Genomic DNA, 24,221 nt, shown 5'->3' with positions numbered 1-24,221 from the left:
TGGCCATCGCCGTAAGGGTGTTCCTAGCCTTTACATCCTAGATACTTTGCGTCTCCCTTCTTCCATTGAAGCTTCTGCTCGTGTGTCATCCGCTACATCGGGTTCTGTTTGTTCTTCCTTCGCCCAGTGGCATCATCGTCTTGGTCATCTTTGTGGGTCTCGACTGTCCACATTAATAAATAAAGGTTGTTTAGGTCATACAACTATTGAGTCTGATTTTCATTGTAAGGGTTGCAAACTTGGAAAACAAATACAATTACCATATTCATCTAGTATTTCTCATTCTGCTAGACATTTTGATCTTATTCATTCTGATGTATGGGGTCCTGCACCTTTTCCTACAAAGGGTGGTCACAAATATTATGTCATTTTTATTGATGATCATTCTCGATATACATGGGTTTATTTTATGAAACATCGCTCTCAGTTGTGTTCTATTTATCAGTCTTTTGTCCGCATGGTTCACACACAATTTTCTACTCCTATTAGAGTTTTTCGTTCTGACTCTGGGGGAGAGTATTTGTCTGATGTTTTTCGCCAATTTTTGTCATCTGAGGGCACTCTTGCTCAACTCTCTTGTCCTGGTGCTCATGCTCAGAATGGTGTTGCTGAACGCAAACATCGTCATATTATAGAGACTGCCCGCACACTTTTGATTTCATCTTTTGTGCCTTCTCATTTTTGGGGTGAAGCTGTTTCTACTGCTGTCTATCTCATAAATAGACAACCCTCATCCAAACTGTCTGGAAAATGTCCCGGCGAAGTTCTTTTTGGTACTTCTCCCAGTTATGATCATCTCCGAGTTTTTGGATGTACTTGTTATGTTTTACTTGCACCTCGTGAGCGAACTAAGTTGACTGCACAATCTGTTGAGTGTGTTTTTCTAGGATATAGTCCTGAACATAAAGGTTATCGGTGTTATGATCCTTCTTCTCGTCGCATACGTATCTCTCGCGATGTGACCTTTGTTGAGGATCGCCCTTTCTTTTATAACCCCTCTACTCAGCCCTCATATTCTCCCACAGAATCTACATCATTCCTGTGTTTACCTCCTATCTCATCCTCTGATGATGTCACTACTCCTCATCATATTACCCCCATTCATGCTCCTTCTATTTCCATCACGCCACCTTCACAGGGGACTACACCTCCTCCTGTACCACTTCCATTTCATCCTAAACCACCTATCACACATGTATTCCATCGTCGTCCCACAAATCTCACAGTGTCTCCATCTAGTTCTACCACCACGGCCAGTCCTGATTCACCTGCTGTTGATGTTTCTAATAATATTGATGAGTCTCATACTGCTCCTGATGAGTTACAGGTTGGTCCAAGATATAATTTAAGAGATCGTGCTACTATTGGTCCCGCTGCCAAGTATGGTTTTACATGTGTGAGTGTCGAGCCATCAACTTACCAAGAAGCTTCTATTATTCCGGAATGGCAACTTGCTATGTCTGAGGAGCTTGCTGCTCTTGATCGTACAGGCACTTGGGATATTGTTCCACTACCATCACATGCAGTGCCAATTACATCTAAATGGGTATTCAAAATTAAGACCAAGTCTGATGGTTCTATCGAGAGATACAAAGCTCGTCTTGTTGCTAGAGGTTTTCAGCAAACTCAAGGACGAGATTATGATGAGACATTTGCACCAGTTGCTCATATGACTACTGTTCGTACTCTTATTGCTGTGGCTGCTACTTCTTCTTGGACCATCTCTCAAATGGATGTTAAGAATGCTTTTCTTCATGGTGATTTGCATGAAGAAGTTTATATGCAACCACCCCTAGGTGTTGATGCTCCTCCTGGTCATGTTTGTCGTCTTCGTCGTGCTCTATATGGTCTTAAACAGGCTCCTCGTGCTTGGTTTGAGCGCTTTGTATCTGTGATACAAGCTGCTGGATTTTTACCTAGTGATCATGACCCTGCTCTATTTATTCATCTCTCTCCACGTGGACGCACTTTGCTTCTTCTATATGTTGATGATATGTTGATTACGGGAGACGATGTGGAACACATTTCTTGTGTGAAAAAGCAACTTAGTGAGCAGTTTCAAATGTCTGATTTGGGTCCACTCAGTTATTTCTTAGGGATTGAGGTATTACATTCGGCAGATGGCTACTATCTTTCTCAGTCCAAATACATACAAGACCTTATTCATAGTTCTGGCATTACAGATAGTCGAACAGCTGCGACACCTATGGATCTTCATTTACAACTTCGTTCTACTGATGGTACACCTCTTGAGGATCCGTCTCGATATCGGCGTATTGTAGGCAGTCTTGTCTATCTCACTGTTACCAGACCTGATATTGCTCATGCGGTTCATATTCTGAGTCAGTTTGTGAGTGCTCCTACTTCCATTCATTTTGGACATTTGCTTCGTGTACTACGGTACTTAAGGGGGACATCTTCTCAGTGTTTGTTCTATGCTCGTGATAGTCCACTTCAGCTTCATGCTTACTCAGACTCCACCTGGGCAAGTGATCCAACAGATCGTCGTTCTGTCACAGGTTATTGCATTTTTCTTGGTTCTTCTCCTCTTACATGGAAGTCTAAAAAGCAGGTGGCTGTATCTCGTTCTAGTACAGAAGCAGAACTTCGAGCACTTGCCACTACCACTTCAGAGATAGTATGGCTTCGATGGTTATTAGCAGATTTTGGTATTTCTTGTGATGCTCCTACACCTCTTCTGTGTGACAATACTGGAGCTATACAAATTGCCAATGATCCTGTGAAGCATGAACTTACAAAGCATATTGGTGTTGATGCTTTCTTTACTCGGTCTCATTGTCATCAGAAAACAATTGCTCTTCAGTATGTGCCCTCAGAACTACAAGTGGCAGATTTTTTCACTAAAGCACAAACTCGAGAGCAACATCGGCTTCATTTACTCAAACTCAATGTTTCAGAACCTCCACTTCCACCTTGAGTTTGAAGGGGGGTGTTAAGGCCCATAAAGGCCCATATACCCTGTTATCTATATATATCTGTCTATACCTATTGTATAACTACCAAGTAGATGCAACCAGCAGATGAGTGGCGATAAAAGACAGAATGGTCAGCCTCACTCCGAGTCATGCCAAACTGTTGAATTACAGTACTAAATCTACCGAACCATGCTCTGGGAGATTGCTTGAGGCCATATAAAGATTTCCGCAGGCGACATACAAGACCAGAAGACTCCCCCTGAGCAATAAAACACGAAGGTTGCTCTATGTAGACTTCTTCGAGCAGGTCACCATGTAAGAAAGCATTTTTGATATCCAATTGATAAAGAGGCCAATGCCGGATAGCAGCAATGGACAGGAATAGACGTACAGAGGACAGCTTGGCAACAGGAGAAAAAGTGTCCCCATAATCCAATCCAAAGATCTGAGTATATCCTTTAGCAACGAGGCGAGCTTTAAGTCGATTAACCTTTCCGTCTGGACCAACCTTCACCGTATATACCCATCGACAATCGACAACTGACTTCTCTGGTGGTAGAGGAATGAGATCCCAAGTCCCACTGCTTTGTAAGACACATATTTCATCGAGCATAGTCTGTTTCCATCCTGTATGGGTAAAGGCATCATCTGCAGTCTTCGAAAGAGAAACAGATGACAAGGAGGAAAGACAAGAAAAATAGGAAGGAGAAATACGATGATCACTCAAAGAAATATAATGAGGAGAAGGATTACGAGTGGAACGCATACCTTTTCGAAGTGCAATGGGAACATCAGACTCAGGAGATGGGACCAGAGGACAAGGTGAAAGACTCGGCTCCAAAGATGAGTTCATGGCAGCGTCAGTGGTGGGTGGCGGCAAGGTAGGACGAGGACGACGCTGATAAATCTGCAATGGAGATGTCTCTGGAGGTGACAAAGACTCCGGAGGATAAAAGATAGCCAATGGTGCAGGCATAGAAGGAGAAACCTCAGATGGAGATCCATTGGGCCCAAAAAATGAGACCGAATCAAAGAACGTGACATCAGCAGAGATGAAGTACCGATGGAGAGTAGGGGAATAACACTTGTACCCCTTTTTAGACCGTGGATACCCAAGGAAGACACATTTATGAGATCGGGGAGAGAGTTTATCCATGCCAGGATCGAGAGCATGAGCAAAACATATAGAACCAAAGACCTTAAGTGGTAAAAGATGAAGAGACTGATCAGGATAAAGAACATGATGAGGTATTTGACCTTGTAAAGTGGAGGAAGACATGCGATTGATGAGATAGCATGCGGTAAGGACAACATCACCCCAAAATTGAAGAGGAACATGAGAATGGAGAAGAAGAGTTCGGGTGGTTTCAAGAAGATGGCGATTCTTGCGTTCGGCAATTCCATTCTGTTGAGGGGTATGAGGACAGGACGTCCGATGCAACACACCATGAGACGCCATGAAGGTCTGAAACGGAGTAGATAGATACTCACGTGCATTATCACTCTGCAAGGTTCGAAGAGAAATATCAAATTGATTTTTAATTTCATAGAAAAAAGATTGAAAAAGAGAAAACAACTCCGAACGATCTTTCATCAGATATAACCAGGTACACGGGAAAAATCGTCTATAAAGGTAACAAAATATCGTGATCCCAATGTAGAAGAGACACGACTCGGACCCCAAACATCGGAATGAACCAAAGCAAAAGGTGACGTAGCCCGACTCACAGTGCGAGGAGAAAAAGAACTACGGACATGCTTTCCTAATTGACATGACTCACAGGATAAAGATTTTAAGTGGGAAAGACCAGGATGTAATAGTTTCAATTTATCAAGACCAGGATGTCCCAACTGAGCATGAATCAGAAGGGGGAGAAGGAATTAGGGTTAGGCGGATAAACCTAAACCCTCTTGGCGCTCTGATACCATGTAAAAAAGAATATAGAAAACTTGTCTTATTACAAGGGATAACCCCCTTATTTATACATGAATATAACGACTTATTCTAGAAGAATTATTCTAAAAGAATAAACAGATTATTTATCCCTAAATATTCTAACACTATCCATTAGTGTTGGAGTGGTCTTTAATCCCATCAATTGGTGTTAGAGACACATGATCACAACAAATGCTATCAAAGTTAAGATTATTATATCTTAGAACATTGCATCTAGAGCTTTATAGTACTGGATGGAGCAGTCAACATAGAATGATAGACTTTAGTGAGAATTGGAGGATTCTTTAGTTAGAGATTCTAGAGGTTCAAAATTTTATTTGTTTGATTGAGGTTATCATTTGATATAACATGGCAATGGGATAATCTACTTGACAGAGCAAGAAAAACTATTAAACATCCTAGAAAGCTATTAGAAGATCATTGAGAAAAAACAGTTACTACTAGCAAATTATATTTGCAAATAGTAATGTTCAAGGTTTAAAATATCGAGTTGTGTCCAAGTTTCAGTCCCGGATCGGAATGATACAGTTTCGGTATTGTATCGTACCATATCAGTATAGTTTCAGTATTTTAAAATATAAAATATACTAATTAAAAATAAAAAAAATAATCTAAATATTTAAAAATAAAATATATTTTTTTAAAAAATAATAGATAATTTTATGAGACTTGAATTAAGCCTATTTAAATTATTTCAACTATAACTAGGAGTTGATTAAAATTATTAACTGACAACCCTAGATTGGTATGTGTCACGAGTAGGGTTGCAAATTAGAATTTATAAATTTATCGAAAACCCACGAGAAATACAAACAAATGCAGTATAGGGGCCTCAAGTCGTATTTTTCCAAGGGCTAGTAGAAACTTGTTTAAATCAAGCTTGTGTGTGGTTCTTTTTGGGTTTTTCGAATGTAAATGGGGTTTTGGTGTTTTTCAAATGAATTGTGAATTCGAAATCAACAAATAGGAACAATGAAAACTAGGAATGAAACAATCTAATTTTATCAAACACTAACTAAGTAGGATAAGCAATTGAAACATGACATGCAATTCAAGAAACCTAGAAAAGCAAAAATTAAGCTAAGGTTACTAATTGGATTTAAAGGCAATAACCCTAACTAGCAAGACAATTATGCAATGCAACTACTCATTCCCACTCAACTAGCAATGTAATCCCTGCTCCAACTAACCTACCCTAGCAAACCGATACATGGAAGCAAAAAATGGCACGGAACAGTGTCATTTAAATGGCACAGCAAGTGAAAATCAACCTTAAAACAAGAAATTAAGCTAAAGAACCTTAAATTAAACCCAAAACAAACTTAACTAAAACCACACGTATTCAATTCAAGAGTTAGATAGCAAATTCATTAACTACAAATGCAATCAAAACAAAAAAAACTTCAGGAATCAGAAATCAGAAATGGCAAATGCATCCATCCCTTCCTCTTCTTCGTGTCTCTCAGCTTTGTGTCAAACAAACTGCCGAATGCACAACAGTAGCATCGAAAATCCCTTAAGAAGCTAGAACACAGTAGCTGGTTCGTCTGCTCGTAACTAAGATTCTGATAAACCGAAGAAACCCTCCTCTATTCAACAAAACCCTGTGTTCGAGTCGGATTCAATGTTGCAAACTGGACTGATGCTCCTATCCGCGCTCCAATGAAGTTGCTGATACCTTGAGCTTGCTCCACACCCTTCAGAGGACCCCTCTTCCAAATGCGGATGCTGAAGATGGCGCGACTCACCGGAATTGCAAAGAACAGAGGATTCCAGCGGCGAAGAAACCCTCGCCGTCGCTAGCTTCCAGCCGCCGATTTCCGGCCAACTCATCGGTTCTAGCTTCCTCAAGGATCCAGCAGCACGAAGGAATCGGATTGGGTCGATGGGGGCTCGCCGTTTGGTACGTCGCGCAACAGGGGAACGTCGCGGGAGAAGACGATGAACAGTGGCTGCGCCCACGGTTCATCCTTTGATTTCGGGTTTTAATAGTCTGATTAATCAGTTAATCAGGACCGTCCGTTTTGAATCTGATGGTCTGGACTTGATCTAGGGATTTAGGGCAGCCTAGGGCTTAGAAAAATTTATGGATCTTGATCAGACTTGAGTTAGGTCATGTCCTTCATGTGGCTTGATCAATTTGGGCGAACTTGGCTCGATTCGATCGCGGTTTGACTCGAACTTGATCCGATTTGAGCCCTACAATCAATTAAACTCAATTAATGCAAAAATTCACCATTAAATCATGAAAATTATAATCAAGCCTCAAATCATGCAATATAGGACAAATACGAACGAATCGATTCATTTCATAATTTATTTTCATGTAAAAGCCCAAAAATAAATCGATTAAAAATATATAAAACCCTAACTCATCATTAACCTACGTTGATTATTAAAATCTAAGTTTAAAAAACGGATTCCACGACTGTTAGGGGGGCACGCGTGGGCCATGCAACTGGGGCACGCGTGGGTCGCATGACTAGGGCATGCTCGGCTTGCACGACGCTTTTGGAGGCGTTGTTGGATTTGGGTGATGCTTCTAGTGGCGTTGCTAGGATCGGATGATGCTTCCCATGGCGTCACCAAGCTCGGGCAATGCCTCTGGAGGCATCATTGAACTCTCGCGATGCCTCAGGATGCCTTAGATTAATTAAAAATAAAAAAATTAATCTAAATATTTAAAAATAAAAAATATTTTTTAAAAAAATAATAGATAATTTTATGAGACTTTAATTAAGCCTATTTAAATTATTTCAACTATAGCTAGGAGTTGATTAAAATTATTAACCTACGTTGATTATTAAAATCTAAGTTTAAAAAAATGGATTCCACGACTGTTAGGGGGGCACGTGTGGGCCACGCAACTGGGGCACGCGCGGGTCGCATGACTAGGGCATGCTCGGCCTGCACGACGCCTTCGAAGGCATTGGTAGATTTGGGCGATGCTTCCAGTGGCGTTGCTGGGATCGGATGATGCTTCCCATGGCGTCACCAAGCTCGAGCAATGCCTCTGGAGGCGTCATTGAACTCTCGCGATGCCTCAGGATGGTATCTCGACCCAAACACTGGTGCTAGTGTCAATCCGCTGGCAGAACGAAAAATTTTGTTGGTATTGAGTGAAACTGTTCGAGATTTCAATCCTTGGTATTGCTCATATGATTGAAGTAGTGCTACTAGTAAAGTTGCAACAGAAGGTATCATACAATAACAACCAAGTCTTATCCCACTAGGAGAGGTTAGCGATATGGATTCATCTACGCCATTGAGCTCTATCTTTTACTATATCATTATTTATATTTAAATAAATTTTATCTTGTTTTATTGTTGCTAACCAAGTCTTCTTTGGTTTCCTCTTCCTCGTTTGATGTGGATATTTTTTATAGTTTCACATTGTCTAACTGAAACATTTATTAGTTGACATATATGTCTGTACCATCTTAAACTTTCCTTCCGGAGTTTTCCCTTAATACATGCAACCTTGACTTTCTATTTAATATTTTTATTTTTTATCTTGTCTATCTTTCTATGTCTACACATCCACCTTAACATCATCTCTGTAACTCTAATTTTTTGCTCATATGTTCAAGTTATATCTTAACATTCAGCTGTATATAGCATAGCAGATCTAACTACTGTTTTATAAAATTTTTCTTTTAGTCTTCGAGGTACTTTACGATCATAAAGGATACTTGACGCTCTCCTTCATTTCAACCATCTTTCATTTTAACCATCTTGTTTGTATTCTATGTAAGACATCTCTCTTAATCCCTCTATCCTTTTGCAAAAATGATCCAAAATACTTAAAACTCTTAGTTATAGATAACTCAGCATCTCTTATCTTAACAATTGTCTCATTGCGTCAAATATTATTAAACTTAAATTTTATATATTCTATCTTTATACTATTAAACCTAAAACCTTTCACTTTAGCATTTTTTATCATGATTCAAGTTTAACAATTATTCATTCATCTCATCTATCAAAATAATATCATTTGTAAATAACAAACACCACGGTACCATATCTTGGATGTATTCAGTGAACAAGCACCATAGTACCGTATATTGGATGTGTTCAGTAAGTTTGTTTAGGATTAGTGTAGAAGGATAGGGACTTGGAGTTGATCCTTGATGTAACCCTATTCTTATGGGAAACGCTTCGGTTAATCCGCTTGAAGTTTTTATTCTTCTTATTATATTCTTGTACATATTCTTAATTAGTTCAATATACGCATGCTAACACATCTCTTCTCTAGAATTCTCCATATAATTACTCTTGAGACTTTATTATAAGTTTTTTCTAGGCCAACGAATACCATGTGTAATTGTTGCTTCTGTTCCCGATACTTTTCAAATAGTTGTCTGAGAAGATGTATAACTTTTGTTGTCAACCTTATTCGATCACCATGGTCTCCTTCCCTAGTCTTTTTTCTGTTACTCTTTTCTAAAGTTTTATGGTATGATTTATTAGTTTAATACCCTTATAGTTTGCATAATTTTGTATGTCTCCTTGGTTCTTATATAAGAGAGCTAGAGCACTTATCCTTCATTGATCAAACATTTTTTTTCATTTTCAATATCAAATTGAATAACTTTGTAAGTCATTTAATATCTTATTTTCCTAAGCACTTTATACCTCTATCGGAATATCATCAAATTCAATTACTTTTCCATTTTGCATCCCATTTAAAGTTTGTTCTACTTATGAAGTTTGAATTCTACGATAAAAATTTAAAGTTTTATACTCATTTAACCTACTTAAATTTTTCCTTAATTTTTATTAAAAAGTTGATGAAAATATCTTTCCATCGCCCTTTTATTTCCTCATATTCAATAGCACTCTATTGTATTCATCTTTAATACATCTTATTTGGATAAGATCTCTTATCTTCCTCTCTCTCGCTTTAGTTATTCTGTAAATATTCTTTTCCCATTCTTTTGTATCAAAATTTTTTCGATATAAGCGTTCATAGGTTTCATTTTTTCTTCATGCTTTATTGGCTTTTGTATACTTGTTTAAGTTTTTCTCGTTCTTACAAGTGTATAATACCTATTATTTGTTTTTTCTTTATTTTTTCATGTACTTTCTCATTCCACTACTAAGATTCTTTCTTTGGTAGCGCACGACCTGTTGACTCACTGAGTACATTCTTGGTTACTATTTTCAACTTTATGTCATATTATCTCATGTCGTATTCGAATCACCGTGTATTTCTCTTAATACTTATTCTCCTACGGCCTCCTTAAATATGTTTTGTTTTCCCTCTTTTAATTTCCACTATTTAACTTTAGGAGTCATGCACATTTGTCTTCTATTGATATTATGCTTGAGGTACATATCCAACACTACTAACTAATGTTAAGTGGTTAAGTTTCTCTAGATATGACCTTATAATCTTTACAAATCTTTCTATTCTTTTTCCTAACTATAAGAAAGTCAATTTGCAACTTATTATTGGATTGAGAAAATGATAAAAGAGGGGTTGAATGTCGTTTCCAAAGTTTTCTTTTCAAAAACTTTTCTTTTCTTTTCGTAAATCAAAATTAAAGCAGTGGAAATAAGAAAGCAAGAACACAAGTTTGTTTTAACTTAGTTCACAATCCTTTGGACTGCTACTCCAAGGCCCATAATCTGATCTTGGATTACTTCGAGTGGGCAATCAACTAAAACTCTCCTTTTCTCAAAAACTTTTCGAAGGTGGAGAAGACCTTGTACAAATGTAGGGATTCGATAATACTTTACTATTCCCTTTATGAGATGAGTCCACAAAAATTAAGGTTTACCGACAACTTCAATTTCGAGGTAGGTCGAAGGCTGTCGGAGAGCTCAGAACGGTTGGACAGATTTCTTGATTGCACGATGATAATTAATATCTAAGTTGTGTTATATTTGAATTCCATCCGATCTCTTTTTATTAATCCGATGAAGTTTGTTTGGTCAACACTTAATTCTCTGGTTGACTTTCCATATGATCTTGATTCTCATTGAATTCACTGGTTGAATTTCCGTATGGACCTGGATTTGATCTTATCTCTGGCTTTTCTTACGCGTGGTGTTGATCTTGCAATAGTAGCACCAACTGAAATCAATAGCACCAGAGCCGCTAAGTCCAACACCGACTTCAACCGACTCCAAAACAACACCAGTCTATTAAGCTTGGCACCAGTAACAGCCAAATCTTGAACCAGCACTGGCTTCGCCAGGATCAACATTAGCAGCAGTCAAATTCTTAACCACCAACAGCTCATTGTGCAGATGTTGCAATATCAATACCAGCTCAAGACTAGCACCAGTGCTTAAGACCAGCACTAGATGAGTCAAATTCAGCACCAACATTACTTCATCTGTTGACTGAGTATGTTAAGCCTGTTCCTCTATCACATCAATTGTCACGTCAGCACTCCATGCCACATTAGCTTCTGAGCTTTATCTGGACATCTACTATATTAGCTTCCTATCAACCGGATTTACCTTCTGGTCGCTTGGACCCTGCAACACTGAGTTAGCATAATATACAATACCATATATGTAGATTTTATTTTAGACAGTTAATCAACTGTTCGATCTCAACTTTGGGATTCGAGTAGAATCCTTAGTCGGATCGTTGCCTAAGTTCGTCCCTATAGTGAGAACATGTTCTCACTATAGATCCCTCCACTCTAGAAACTTACCTAACTTACTTTTTGCCAAACATCTGGTCTATCTACTTGTTTGGACTTTCTTGGCTTGACATCTAATCACTCGACCCACGAGGACTTTTCTTAACTCAGTGTATGGTCCTTGTTGACCCATTGAGTTGTCCTGTTAGATGCCTGGTCATGCTAGCCCATCTATACTTTTTACCTGGTGTCCGATCCTTTTGATCCGCCGCCAAGTCTCTCGTTGCCTAGTATCCGATCCAACCGACCTATTTAGACTTTCATTGTCTAGTATCCGGTCTGCCTCACCTACTAGGGCATTTCTTGTTAAGTTTTGCACACTTAACACAAGCATTAGCTCACAAGCACTTAACTTTAAACCCTTTGTCAATATCAAAACACAGATTTAATTATCTAATGCTCCCTGTACCAACACTTATTATTCTCACTTTTGAATGTAATCAAATATTTTTTTTCCTTTTTTTAAAAAACGTATTTGTTAGTATAAGGTCATATGCTATTGCAAAATCCAATATAGTTTTCCTTTCTTTATTTCTTGTTTCAAACTCATAATCTTCATGCATCCTATCATGCTCTTTATTCACTTCGATATGTCCATTTAGATCTCCTTCTATTAAAATCATTTCGTTTGGCAAAATATAAGCTGCATAATTTTATTTACCATCTCAAGAGAAAATTATATAAGCTGCATATGGCAGATGAGAAAAACCATATGGAACATTTGAACACATTTCAACACCTCATTGATAAGTTGACCAACATTAGTGAGAAGATCTCAAACCAATCTCTTTTAATATTAAATGTTTGACAGTACAGAAGGAAAATTTAATCTCAAATAATCTCTCTTTCTCCTCTCTTCTCATTTATTCTTCCATAAGAAGATTCCCATTCTCTTCTATTAATTAATCCATGAAGATCTAACATCTTGTCTTCTGCACAAAAGCTAGGTTATTCTTGGTCATTGGTCACTATGTTTGTAACAATGATTATACTTTAGATGCTTCTTTCGTTTTGATTTCTTTGGAAAATCTGACATGTCTATTCATACATGAGGTAGTTATTGTTGAATAGCAATATTATCTACTAACAAGATTTATTGCATTGATTATTATACAAAATATAGATTCAGCTCATTAATGAAATCCCAACTTGCTTTGTTGATTTTGTAGGTGTGGGTTGACCAATATGCATCAAGGAGATATGGAAAACATGTATCAGGTCTACAAGAGGCTTGGCAGATATTGTATCATACTCTCTATAATTGCACTGATGGTGCTTACGTAAGTTGGTTCATTGTTTTGGATGTTTTGGCTATTCCCCTGATTTTCTGTTTGTGACTAAACTGTAGATTCATCATGCATTACAATTTCTGACATCTAATACTATTAGTAAAGTTGATGCATACGGGTTTAGTATATTGGAAATTAGTTATTAGTGTGCTGCCTCTGAAAGTGGTGTTCAAATAACATCTATTTTGTACTCATGACCTTGCTTACCCAGTAAAAGTTGTACATATTTTTTATACATTTTTTGGCTTGATAACAGGACAAAAACAGAGATGTTATTGTTTCATTTCCAGATGTTGATCCATCAATCATCTTAATACCAGAGTTATCAGGAAGAAAATATTTTAGAGGACACATATTAAAAAGGAGACAAATGAAGGAAACAACTGATTCTTATGAGCATCCACATTTATGGTATTCAGTGTCTGATGTCATAAACGCATTAGTTCTTTTTTTAGAAAATGGAGATGAAGTAGTGGATTCCCACACTTTCAGGTAGTATATATTTCATTTACTTAACCATAAAGCTTGTGGCAATATAGTTAGATGTTAGGACCTACTTGTGTGCTTGTTTTAAGTTTGCATATGGCTGGTATCTATTTTTTCTATATATATAGGACTTGTTATGATGAAACTCATTTGGAAGGGAAATTGAAAATTGGCAAGTAGCAGCAAATTCCAAGTATGTGATTCTAGAAAAGAAGTTTATTATTTGAACTCATAGGTTTAGATAGTATGTAGTACTGGATGTATGCTTGATAATCCTTGGTTTTTTCATCCAGATTTTTAGTTTGGAGTCTGGGAGATAAATGTACAAGTTAGCTAAATTATTTAATAAACTTCTGAAAATTAAGAGGAGCTCAAAGAATAGAAATGCTTTTTTTCCTTCCTGCTTTATAAGAATAAGGTGATATACAATTTTGTTTTAATTATAGAGGGATATAGTGTCAGGATCGATTAGTTAGTTGGCAAGTCGTGCTTAGGAGGGGGGTAAATAGACAACATACCTAAATTAAAATTCTCGCATAAGCACAAACAATGAAACCATTAAATGTGCATGTGCTTTGTGTGTTCTTAGTATCAAACTTTAGAGCGGAAATAAGAAATAACACAAACAAACAATGTTGACATATAAATTTAACGTGATTTAGAGACTTTACCACTAATTCAAAACTTATGACTCATACACTGAGTCACCCGTACAGTTCAAGTAGAAACCACATCTTTAAAAGAAGTATTGGAATAAAGCATTGAAGCCACTAGTTAACAAGAAGGAATCTCTATGCCTTAGGAAAGAGCTTTGTAGTGGATGGAGTGTTCAACACGGGAGCTATTTCTTAGGAATCTATTTCCTAAGGATTTTCTTTACCTTTTTAATTGCATTTCTAGACGGCCTATGTGGATTGTTTTTGGTCTTAGATTGTTTATACCGGAAGAGTAGGCCTTTTCTTTTTCTTTTAATTTGTATCCTAATCTGCTTTTACTATAGTTGATTCATTAACTCCCAATAATCATGTCTAAGTTCTTGGATTTGAGATTTTTATAATGCCTTTTCTTGAATCATCCACTTATGATTTGAGATTTTGATTTTCAAATTCCTTTACTTGATCTTGCAAGTGTGATTGAACACAAGGTGGAGGTAGAGAATTAGTTTGGGTCTCTAATGATTTTTACTCTTCCTTGAACTTTTTGTTTTTGTCCTTACCCCTATTTAAAAAATTCAGTAAACTAGGGATAATATTTAAAAAGTTCATTAACTAATAGAGAGTTGATTTTATCATCGCTTTTGTGTGAACCTTTCCCTTCACTATGCTAGATGCTTATCAGTTATTGTGTAGACTCCATCCTCTATTGTCATTAGTGTCAAATAATTTTCCTTTAGCCTTTGCTCTTGTTTTTCTTCGGATGCACCATCCCAAGTAACTCTCTCAGAGGATATTTTTTCTTCTCCACCTTTTACTTGACTTTCTCTTTGCCCTTCTATAATTTTTGGACAATCACCTTCCAAATGCCCTTCTTGATCACAATTTAAACACTTCACTATCCTGCTCTTCTTTTTCTTTTGGCTTTAATCCTCTTTATATCATTTATGCTTAAATTGTTGCTCTTTCGCATGATTTTCCTTACCACGCATGCCACTTCCTCTTCTTTATTACTTCTAAATGATGAGAATGAAATGATGAACAATCCTTCTTTCTTGATAGGCTACAAATGTCACTTCTTTTCTTTTGTTTTCCTTGATGTTCCAATTTAGTTCTTTTGTGATGTGTCAATTGCAAAATAGTTATTCTAAGGGAATTGGTATTTTATCTTTTGAAATATTTTAAGCATCCACCATTGAGGCAAAAAGACTTCTAAGGGAACTCCTTCAAAGTGAATCAGACCAAGTCATGCTTGCTAATCTATTCTCAATGCAAGAAGATCATTGTGAATTTCCATGAATTTTCTATGCATGTAACTAACTATTTCTCCATCTCACATGATGAAGTTTTTACAAGTGGCTCATTTTGACTCTCGTGGCTATCTTGAAGTCTAGTTTCCTTTATGCAATTCCATAATCGTTTTTCATAAATCCTTTGTGATTGTGCCATTTTCACCCGCCCGGGCTCCTCTCCCTTCGCCTTCGGAGTGGAGATTTCGATCGTCCTTCGGCGTGATCTGCTCCTGGTGGCTTGCGAGTCAAAGCATGTTAGTGGGGCAGGGTTGGTGTTGTCGGCGTGACCCCTCCGACAATCAAGTCAACGTTAGGTTGAAAGACAAAGCTTATGAAAATGTGAGAGAGAGAAATGTTCAAGAGAGAAATTATTGGTGGAGAAGAGTTGTCTCCGCGTGCGAGAAGAAAACCATCATACCTTCACTTACCTTCGCAGAGTCTTATATAGCCACGGAGGAGGAGGTCCATGTAAGTGACCATACGAGCAAGACACCGTTTGTAGGCTGGCCGCTGAAAGGTGGTAGGATACCAGGGTTGACAACGATTGGACCGTATATTTGACATGATCGGGGCGTTGACCCAATGCCTTCTGTTGTGTGGACTGCTTTATAGGTGTTGCGCAGGTTAGAGGTTGAGGTAAGAGAAGACCCGCTTGGCACTGAGCGGGATGGAGAGGCTGAGTGGCCGAGTTATTGTAGCCGAGTAAGATGGAGAGGCTAAGTGGTCGAGTCATTGTAGCTTCCTTAACACTGTAGCAATTCGAGCACTGTAGCTTCCCACGAGCACTGTAGCTATCCGAAAAATGTAGCATCCCGAACACTGTAGATACTTGATTACTATAGCATACTAGGCACTATAGTTATACAACCACTGTAACATACCAGATATTGTAGCTCCTCGAGTACTATAGTATTCCCCAGGTACTACATCTACTCGAGCACTGTAGCATTCCAACTATGCCAGCTTCTCGAGTGCTATAGTTTTTTTGGCACTGTAGTTTCCTAAGCATTTTGCTAGTAGGTGGAGCACTGTATCTCCCCAATCATTGTAGCATGTTGGGCTACGATAGCTTCCCCGAGCACTGTAGTTGCTTGTTCACTATAGCATGTTAGGCACTATAGCTACCCGAACACTATAGCTTTCTGAGACTAGTGAAGTCGCTAAGCAACCGAATGGCCAAGCTGCTACAACCGAGATGAATGGAGAGGTAGCATCCCAAGTACTACAGTTACTTTACCATTGTAGCATGTTGGAAACTATAGCTTTCCAAGACTAGTGAATTCAATGAGTAGTCGAGCAAGATGGAGAGGTAGTATCCCGAGTATTGTAGCATACCGGACACCGTAGCTTTCCGAGACTAGTGAAGTTGTTGAGCAGCTGAATGTCTAAGTTGTTGCAATCGAGTGTGATGGAGAGGTACCACTCGACCACTATAGCATGTAGGGCACTGTATCTCCCCGGTCACTATAGTATATCGGGTGGCATTGTAGCTTCCCTGAGCATTGTAGCTTGCTTGGTCACTATAACATATTGGACACTGTAGCTACCAAGCACTGTAGCTTTTCGAGACTAGTGAAGTCGCTGAGCAGCCGAATGACCAAGTTGCTACAATTGAGTGGGATGCAGAGGTAGCATCCCGAGTACTGTAGCTATTCGACCATTGTAGCATGTTGGACACTGTAGCTTTCCGAGAATAGTGAAGTCGTTGAGCAATCGAGCGGGATGGAGAGGTAGTATCGCGAGTACTGTAGAGCATACTGGGCATTTTAGCATGCCGAGCGTTGAGTAGCCGAGCGGGATGGAGAGAAAGCAGCCCGAGCACTATAGCATAATAGGCATTGTAGCTTTCTGAGTCTCATGAAGTCCCTAAGCAACCGAATGACAAAGCTATTGCAGTCAAGCGAGATAGGAGAAGAGGGTGACGACTTGATCAGGTTTATCCAAGCTACATCACATGTCTCCCTTTCGAGTTGGACTGAGGAGCAAAGTCAAATAAAATCCGACAAATCATAAAGTTAGGGAAGGGATTGGTATCTGACCGACCATGAGATATTAGTCCAAATGCTAGAATACCAATAGAACGCCTAAAATGCTAGAAGTCCAATCCTACCCGACCAGAGAGAGAAACTCGATCCCTCGATTAGGAGGATAATGATAAGAATACCAAGAAATCTAAGAGAAGATCGAGAATACTAGAATGCCCGTTCCATCTGGATTGGGGAGAAGAGCTTGATCCCATGGTCGAGAACAATAATAGGAATATCTAGAATACTAGATGTCCAATCTTGCTCTGATCGGAGAGAGGAACTTAATCCTTCGGTCGTGAGAATAATAATAAGATGGTCAAGGATTTCACAAGAATATCATGCATACTAGAAGTCTCATCCTGTCTTGATCACAAGAGGGATATCCCTCGGTCAGGAGGATAATAATAATAATAAGGTCAATACTAGAAGTCCCATCTGTCGGAGAGGGACTCTATCCTTGGAGGATAATAATAAGGTTAAGGTATCATAAGACTGCCATAAGTACTAAAAGTCCTATTCTATCCCAACCGGAGAGAGGAGCTCAATCTCTCAATCAGGAGAATAATAATAAGGTCTGGAATACCATAAAATTTGTTAAATTCAAATCGGGGAGAGAAGCTCAATCTCGTTATTAAGAATAATAATAATAAGAATGTCCAAATACCATAATATGCATTTACTTTGGACTGGGAAGAGGAGCTCAATCCTGTAGCCAAGAATAATAATAAGAATATCCTATTTTAATAAGGCAATTCCCATCCTGACTAGGGTGAGTAGCGACTCAAGGTCGTGAGGACTGTACCAAATATGGGGCAAATCCTGTCTCGACTAAAAGGAGTAGTGACTCAAGATCATGAGAATTATACCAAAATAGGGCAAGTCTTACCCGACCAAGGGGAGTATTGATCTAAGATCATGAGGATTATACCAAATATAGGGCAAATCTCATACCGACCAGGAGGAGTAGCGATCTGAGGGTGTGAGAATTGTATCATAATAGGGCAAATCCCACCTCGACTAGGGGAGTAGCGATTCAAGGTCGTGAGGATTGTACCAAGTATAGGATAAATCCCTCCCAGACTAGGGAGAGTAGCCGTCCCGCAGTCGTGAGGATTGTACTAAAAGAGGACAAATCCTATTCGGACCAGAGAGTAGTCGTCCTGTAGTCGTGATGATTGTACTAGAATAGGGTAAATCCCGTCTCGACTAGGGAGAGTAGCCATCCCGTAATCGTGAGAATTGTACTAATATAGAGCAAATCCCACCCTAATAAGGGAGAGTAGCAGTCCCGCAGTTGTGAGGATTGTACCAACTTAGGGCAAGTCTCACGTCGACCGGAGAGAGTAGTCGTCCGTAGTCATGAGGATTGTACCAGAATAAAGCAAATCCCATTTCGATCGAGGAGAGTAGCCGTCTCACAGTCATGAGGATTGTACCAGAATAGCAAATTCTTTCCCAACTAGGGAGAGTAGCCATCTTGTAATTATGAGGATTGTACTTAGTATAGTGCAAATCCCTTCTCAACCAGGGAGAGTAGTTGTCCCGTAGTTGTGAGGATTGTACTAAAATAAGGTAAATCCCATCTTAATCAAGGAGAGTAGTCATCCCACAGTCATGAGGATTATAATACGAATACCAAGAAGGATCGAATACCAACACTACTCCGATCAGGAAGAGGCGCTCGATCCCGCGGTCGGGAGGATAATAATAGGAATACCGAGAAGGCCAGAATACCAACTCTGTTTCGACTGGGGAGTGGAACTCGATTTCGTGGTCGAGAGGATAATGATACTAAGAAGGCTAGAATACCAATTCTGTTCTAACTGGGGAGAGGAGCTCGATCTCGTAGCTATGAAGGTAATAATAAAAATAAGAATAAGAATGCCAAGAATACTTGAATATCAATACTGCCCTGATCGGGGAGAGGAACTCAATCCCTCGACTCAGAAGACCAACAAAGTCGAAGAGAGAATAATATGGAAGACCATCTCGATCCCTCGGTTCAGAAGACCAATAAAGCTGGGAGAGAATACTATAAAAGACCATCTCGATATCTCAGCCCGGAAAACCAACAAAGCCAGAGAGAGAATAATATATAAGAACATCTCGATCCCTTGGTTCGGAAGACCAACAAAGTCGGGGAGAGGGAGAGAATAATATGGAAGATCGTCTTAATCCTCAGCTAGGAAGACCAATAAAGTTGGGGAGATGGCTTGATCTTGGCCAAGCAACCGGGAGAGAGATGACCAAATTTCTGGCTAGAAGGCTAGGAAAGATAAGTTTGTCCCTCGAACGGTTAGGAGAAATGATATGATCTTGGCCGAAAGGCCAAGATAGATGGTTAACTCCTGACCTTTTGGCTAGGAAAGATAAGTGGATCCCACCAATTGGTCAGGAGAGAATGGCACGATCTTGGTTGAAAGGCTAGGATAGATGGTTCAATCCTGGCCTTTTGGCCATGAAAAATAAGTGGATCTCGGTCGGTTGGTCGAACGACCGAATGGCCGAATGGCTGAAGGGCCGAATTATCGAGTGGACGAGCGGTCAAGCGGTCGAGTGGCCAAATAGTTTGGAGTGTTTTACAAATTTAAATAAATTTCTAAGCATGCAGATTGATAATACTATTGCTAACAATAGCGACTTTAGTACTTCAATTAGATGAGGAAAGAAAATTGATCGGGCTTTTACATGAAGATGATTGCTGAACTTGTGTGATATAATAATGAAAATATGCATCGCCATTAATGAGAGGTTTGATTTGATCTACTCCAATAACGCCAAGTTCAACTTTTGCCTGCCAATGCCGCCTAACAACTGCTGCAACTGTGCTTTCCAACACTTCATGACACTTTGTTCATTGCTATTGATAAATCGCATTGGAGTATGATAATTGCCTTAGCATTGGTTTAAATTTCCTCTCTATCAACACATATCAATTTCCTCATCATTCCTATCCATTTGAATCTCAAACCCTTTCGTCAAGGTCAATGATAGTGCTGGCAGTCGGACAAACAACAATAGTAGCAAGACAGGTGCAGCGGTAGGATGGGCAATGATGCCAATATGACAGCGAGATGGGAGGCAGAAAAGGTTGCAGCTGATAAGGAGCAACTACTGTAACTCTAGTAGCCAACAAAGCCGCAATGACTTTGAAGAGGTTTAAAGCTGCAGAGGTGCACACAAAAGAGTGAAAATTTGAATATCCAAAAACCCCAACCTAAATAAACCAAGTCATTTGAACTCAGTTGGTCAGTTTCAATTTGTTACCAACCCACTTCAACCCTAGAATCTTCAGTTGAAGCTTCATTTTAGTCCAAGATGAAATTAAATTGATTCCCACTTGATCACGAACTCAATAACCCATTTTAAACTCTAAACTCGAAATAGCATCACCAAACTTGCTTTTAAAGCATCTGATTCTAATTTACATCTAAAAAATCCTAAATTACATTTGTTTAAATATTATTTAGTTTTTAGGAATATAACAAGATAAATGTGCAAAGTTAGTTGAAGGGATAAAATTCAAAATATCAATATCCAACCTCCAACCAGGATTAGCTTTTTTTTCAATAGAGGATAAAATGAGAGTACGTTGAAATGTTATGCAGTAATGAATCTATTTTATAGTTATAAAAGTTTAATGTATAAGACTGAAAGATGTAAGAGGTAGAGAGACCAAAGTATGCATTAATCCATTCAATAATGATTCAATTAATTTGATCAATAATGATTTAATTAATTTGAACATTATTATGTACATAGAGCACAGAGTTCAAGGGAGGAATAAGATTTCATGACCCTAAATAATTGGGAAAAATAGTGCTCAATGATGACAGTGGTAATGATGATTGGGTTAATTGAAAGTTGCTAGATGGTAGTACAAATTCATTTAAAAAAAAATTAGAGTGAACGATGTAGTTCACTTAGATATTACTTTTAGAAATTAGGGAAACAAATTATACAAAATAGAGCAGCAGTAAATTACAACAGATTTCCAAGAAAAAATAAAAGTTGTTGGTGCCATTGTGCCCCAAATGGTCAAGTTTGATCTTGAATTTTAATGTTTATGCAAAAGGTTTAAGTTAGGCTTGCGTAGTGACTTGATAGGACACCAAGCTCTCATGACTCGATGGGGTCAAGTGATGCTGATAATGACTTGGTATGGGAAGGCAATGACTTTGAAGTCCATGGAGATTAGAGAAGTTTCATGAGGTGACCGACGGACTGCAAGATGAGAAGCACTAAGGTGGTAGGAGTAACTCATGGAGCATAAATTAGCACATCAAGTTGGCAGCTTGGTGACTCAAGTTCTATAGAGATTAGAGAAGGATTGTATGAGACATTCGAGGGACCGTAGAACGAGAAGTATTTAGGCACAACGTGAGGACAATTGAAGTAGGCATACTATGTAGGTGAAGCGTGAGCCGAGAGCTCTCAGGTGCATTCGAGGGATAAGTAACTTAGCAGGAAACTGCCGTGGTGGCGAAGAATTTGCGAAAGGAGATGTCTGGTTAGGCATCGTCAAGAGGCAATCTTCTTAACAAAGAAGAGCCCTTGCCAAAATGTATGTTACTGCTAGTAGTGCTTTAAGAGTGTGCCAATGATGCGTAGTCAAAGAAGAACTAAGTATCACCACCACATGAACAACAATCTCGAAGATATGATCATCAATGGAGAGAAGAATTTGAAATAGAATACAATGCTTCCTGGTACATTGAATTAGAAGTAAAGGAGTTGTCCAATGCCTCAATTCATTAATCTACTCTAAATGCAAAAAGTCGCTTGAGTTTCCAAATGGAAATAGTGAGGGGGCACTCCAAAGAGCCCGATTTAGAATAACTAATCATCATTAGTATGCATATCGAACGAGAATGGGAACAAAAAGAGAGTGGGTCATGTCAACTTTAAGACCATGTTAAAGAAAAATTTAGTTAATTCCCTAAGTAGTCCCTTTTACATATATATATCTTACTTACATTGTTATCATTTTATATACACATTCTTGTGTATGACAAGTCTACTATTACACATTTCCCTCACAAAATCACTTAATTTTCTGAAAATTTCAATTAAAATTTGAGAAATATTTTGAGGTGCAACCAAGTATAGATTATAAAATGGAAATATAGGTTCAGATGATTGTTCTTTCATATAATAATATTTTGTATTATTAGGTACGATCTTGTGGACCTTACTCGCCAGGCACTAGCAAAGTATGCAAACAAACTATTTTTGAACATCATTGAAGGGTATCATCTAAGCAATCTCTCACAAGTAACTGCCTGTACTCACCACTTCCTTGATCTTGTCAAAGACATGGACACTCTTTTGTCCAGCCATGACGGATTTCTGCTTGGTCCCTGGTTGGAAAGTGCAAAGAACCTAGCAAGAGATCCAGAACAGGAGAAACAGGTGACGACTATTATTACTTTTCTGTTGGGTGTCTTCAAATGCCATAAATGGTCTGATAACCTGAGTAATGTTTATGCTGCTTCCATGATGCAGTTTGAATGGAATGCAAGAACTCAGTTAACAATGTGGTTTGATAATACAGACACCGAGGCTAGTCTGCTTCGAGATTATGGTAGGAACTAAGTAGAATTCATTTTGTTAGGCATTATTTGCAAATTTCAGGAATTGTTTCATCCAAAATCTTGTTACAGGAAACAAGTACTGGAGTGGTCTTCTGCAAGACTACTACAGACCAAGGGCAGGTTTATATTTTAAGCACATGATCGATAGCTTGGTGAAAGGTGAGAGCTTTCCACTAGAAGACTGGAGAAGGGATTGGATATCTCTTACCAATATATGGCAGGAAAGTACAAACCTGTTCAGAGTGAAAGCTCATGGAGATGCTCTAAACATCTCACGCTGGTTATATGACAAGTATTTAAGAAAAGACCACTCACAAGCACTTTATAAGATCATAGAAAACCACAACGATCAGCTTTAATTTTGAATTATGAATCTCCTGCCCAGATGATAGCTTGCTTTCTGAGCTTGCAACTGTTAAGTTAGTTCATCATAAAAGAATTCATGGTCATTAATTTAGCTTTTCATTTGATGAAGGTACCGAATGAATATCATGATCATTTATTTTATCGCATAATATTATACGAAGTCTTGATGAAATATCGTACATGGAAAGGAACAACATTGGAAACGAGCAAAATCTACAAGCTAATTTTGGAGCTCTCAAACAAAAATATAAAATGCACTTTCTCAGGATAGTTTGCTGCAGTATGGGGTTCACGGTCAATTTGATTTCTAAAACCTAACACAACCCAGAAAAATCAAGTCATCTCCGACTTGTCCCACAACCTTAATGTAGTTTTGGAATCCTCATTTCTTTGAGACAAAGCTTTGTACGCAATGAAACTGCTGTGCTGACCGAGACAATCATGCCTTCGGTGCTGCTGGCTAGCATTAGATCTGTCTCCCAGGAAATGTGGTTGGCAGCAGTGCAAAAGTAGTAATTGGCGGTGGAGTAGACGGTGGCAATGGAGTGGCTTATGCAGTAATTGGCTGTGGCGCAGACAGTGGCGATGGAGTAGCTGAGCATGAAACCAGTGTCGATGCTCAGCAACTTGAAGAAGGAAGCCTTTGGAAAATACAAACTCGATCTCGGGCACACAAACGCAAAACAGCAGTAGCTGCAACCAATCACATGTCAGATGGTAAACAGCCAGTCCAACAGTCAAACATACCTCAAATCCTGTCTTCCAGCTCCTATGTGGTATCCGGGCCTCAACAAAGAGCACAAAGCAACCACAAATGTAGTAATGTCACAGTAGTAGATACAGACACAGAGAACATCACAGAACAAACTGTCATTGGACAAAGTCAGGCTGAGTTTGAAACAAAAACATAAAAAGGGAAGTGTAAGAAGACTGGAAAAACCACAAGTAGACGGTGGTTG

At 38.7% G+C, this 24,221-nt stretch overlaps 1 protein-coding gene across 1 annotated transcript in view; it reads left to right on the top strand.

Moving 5' to 3' along the window:
- LOC141838843 (alpha-N-acetylglucosaminidase-like) overlaps positions 1–23,398 on the top strand; it is a 100,600-nt gene extending 77,202 nt beyond the window's left edge. Inside the window, exons 15-19 of the mRNA XM_074726436.1 lie at positions 12,725–12,835; positions 13,101–13,336; positions 22,477–22,714; positions 22,808–22,886; positions 22,966–23,398. Coding sequence (XP_074582537.1) covers positions 12,725–12,835; positions 13,101–13,336; positions 22,477–22,714; positions 22,808–22,886; positions 22,966–23,255 — 954 coding nt within the window. The 3' untranslated portion in view covers positions 23,256–23,398. The remainder of the gene's footprint in view (positions 1–12,724; positions 12,836–13,100; positions 13,337–22,476; positions 22,715–22,807; positions 22,887–22,965) is intronic.
- Positions 23,399–24,221: the final 823 nt, after the last annotated feature.

The sequence above is a fragment of the Curcuma longa genome, chromosome 11 (assembly GCF_044706935.1).
Source record: "Curcuma longa cultivar G26 ecotype Majalengka, Jawa Barat chromosome 11, ITB_CL_G26_1.1, whole genome shotgun sequence".
In the NCBI taxonomy this organism is placed as follows: domain Eukaryota; kingdom Viridiplantae; phylum Streptophyta; class Magnoliopsida; order Zingiberales; family Zingiberaceae; genus Curcuma; species Curcuma longa.
Note: the sequence above shows the minus strand (reverse complement) of the source record. Positions and strands in the feature narration are given on the sequence as shown.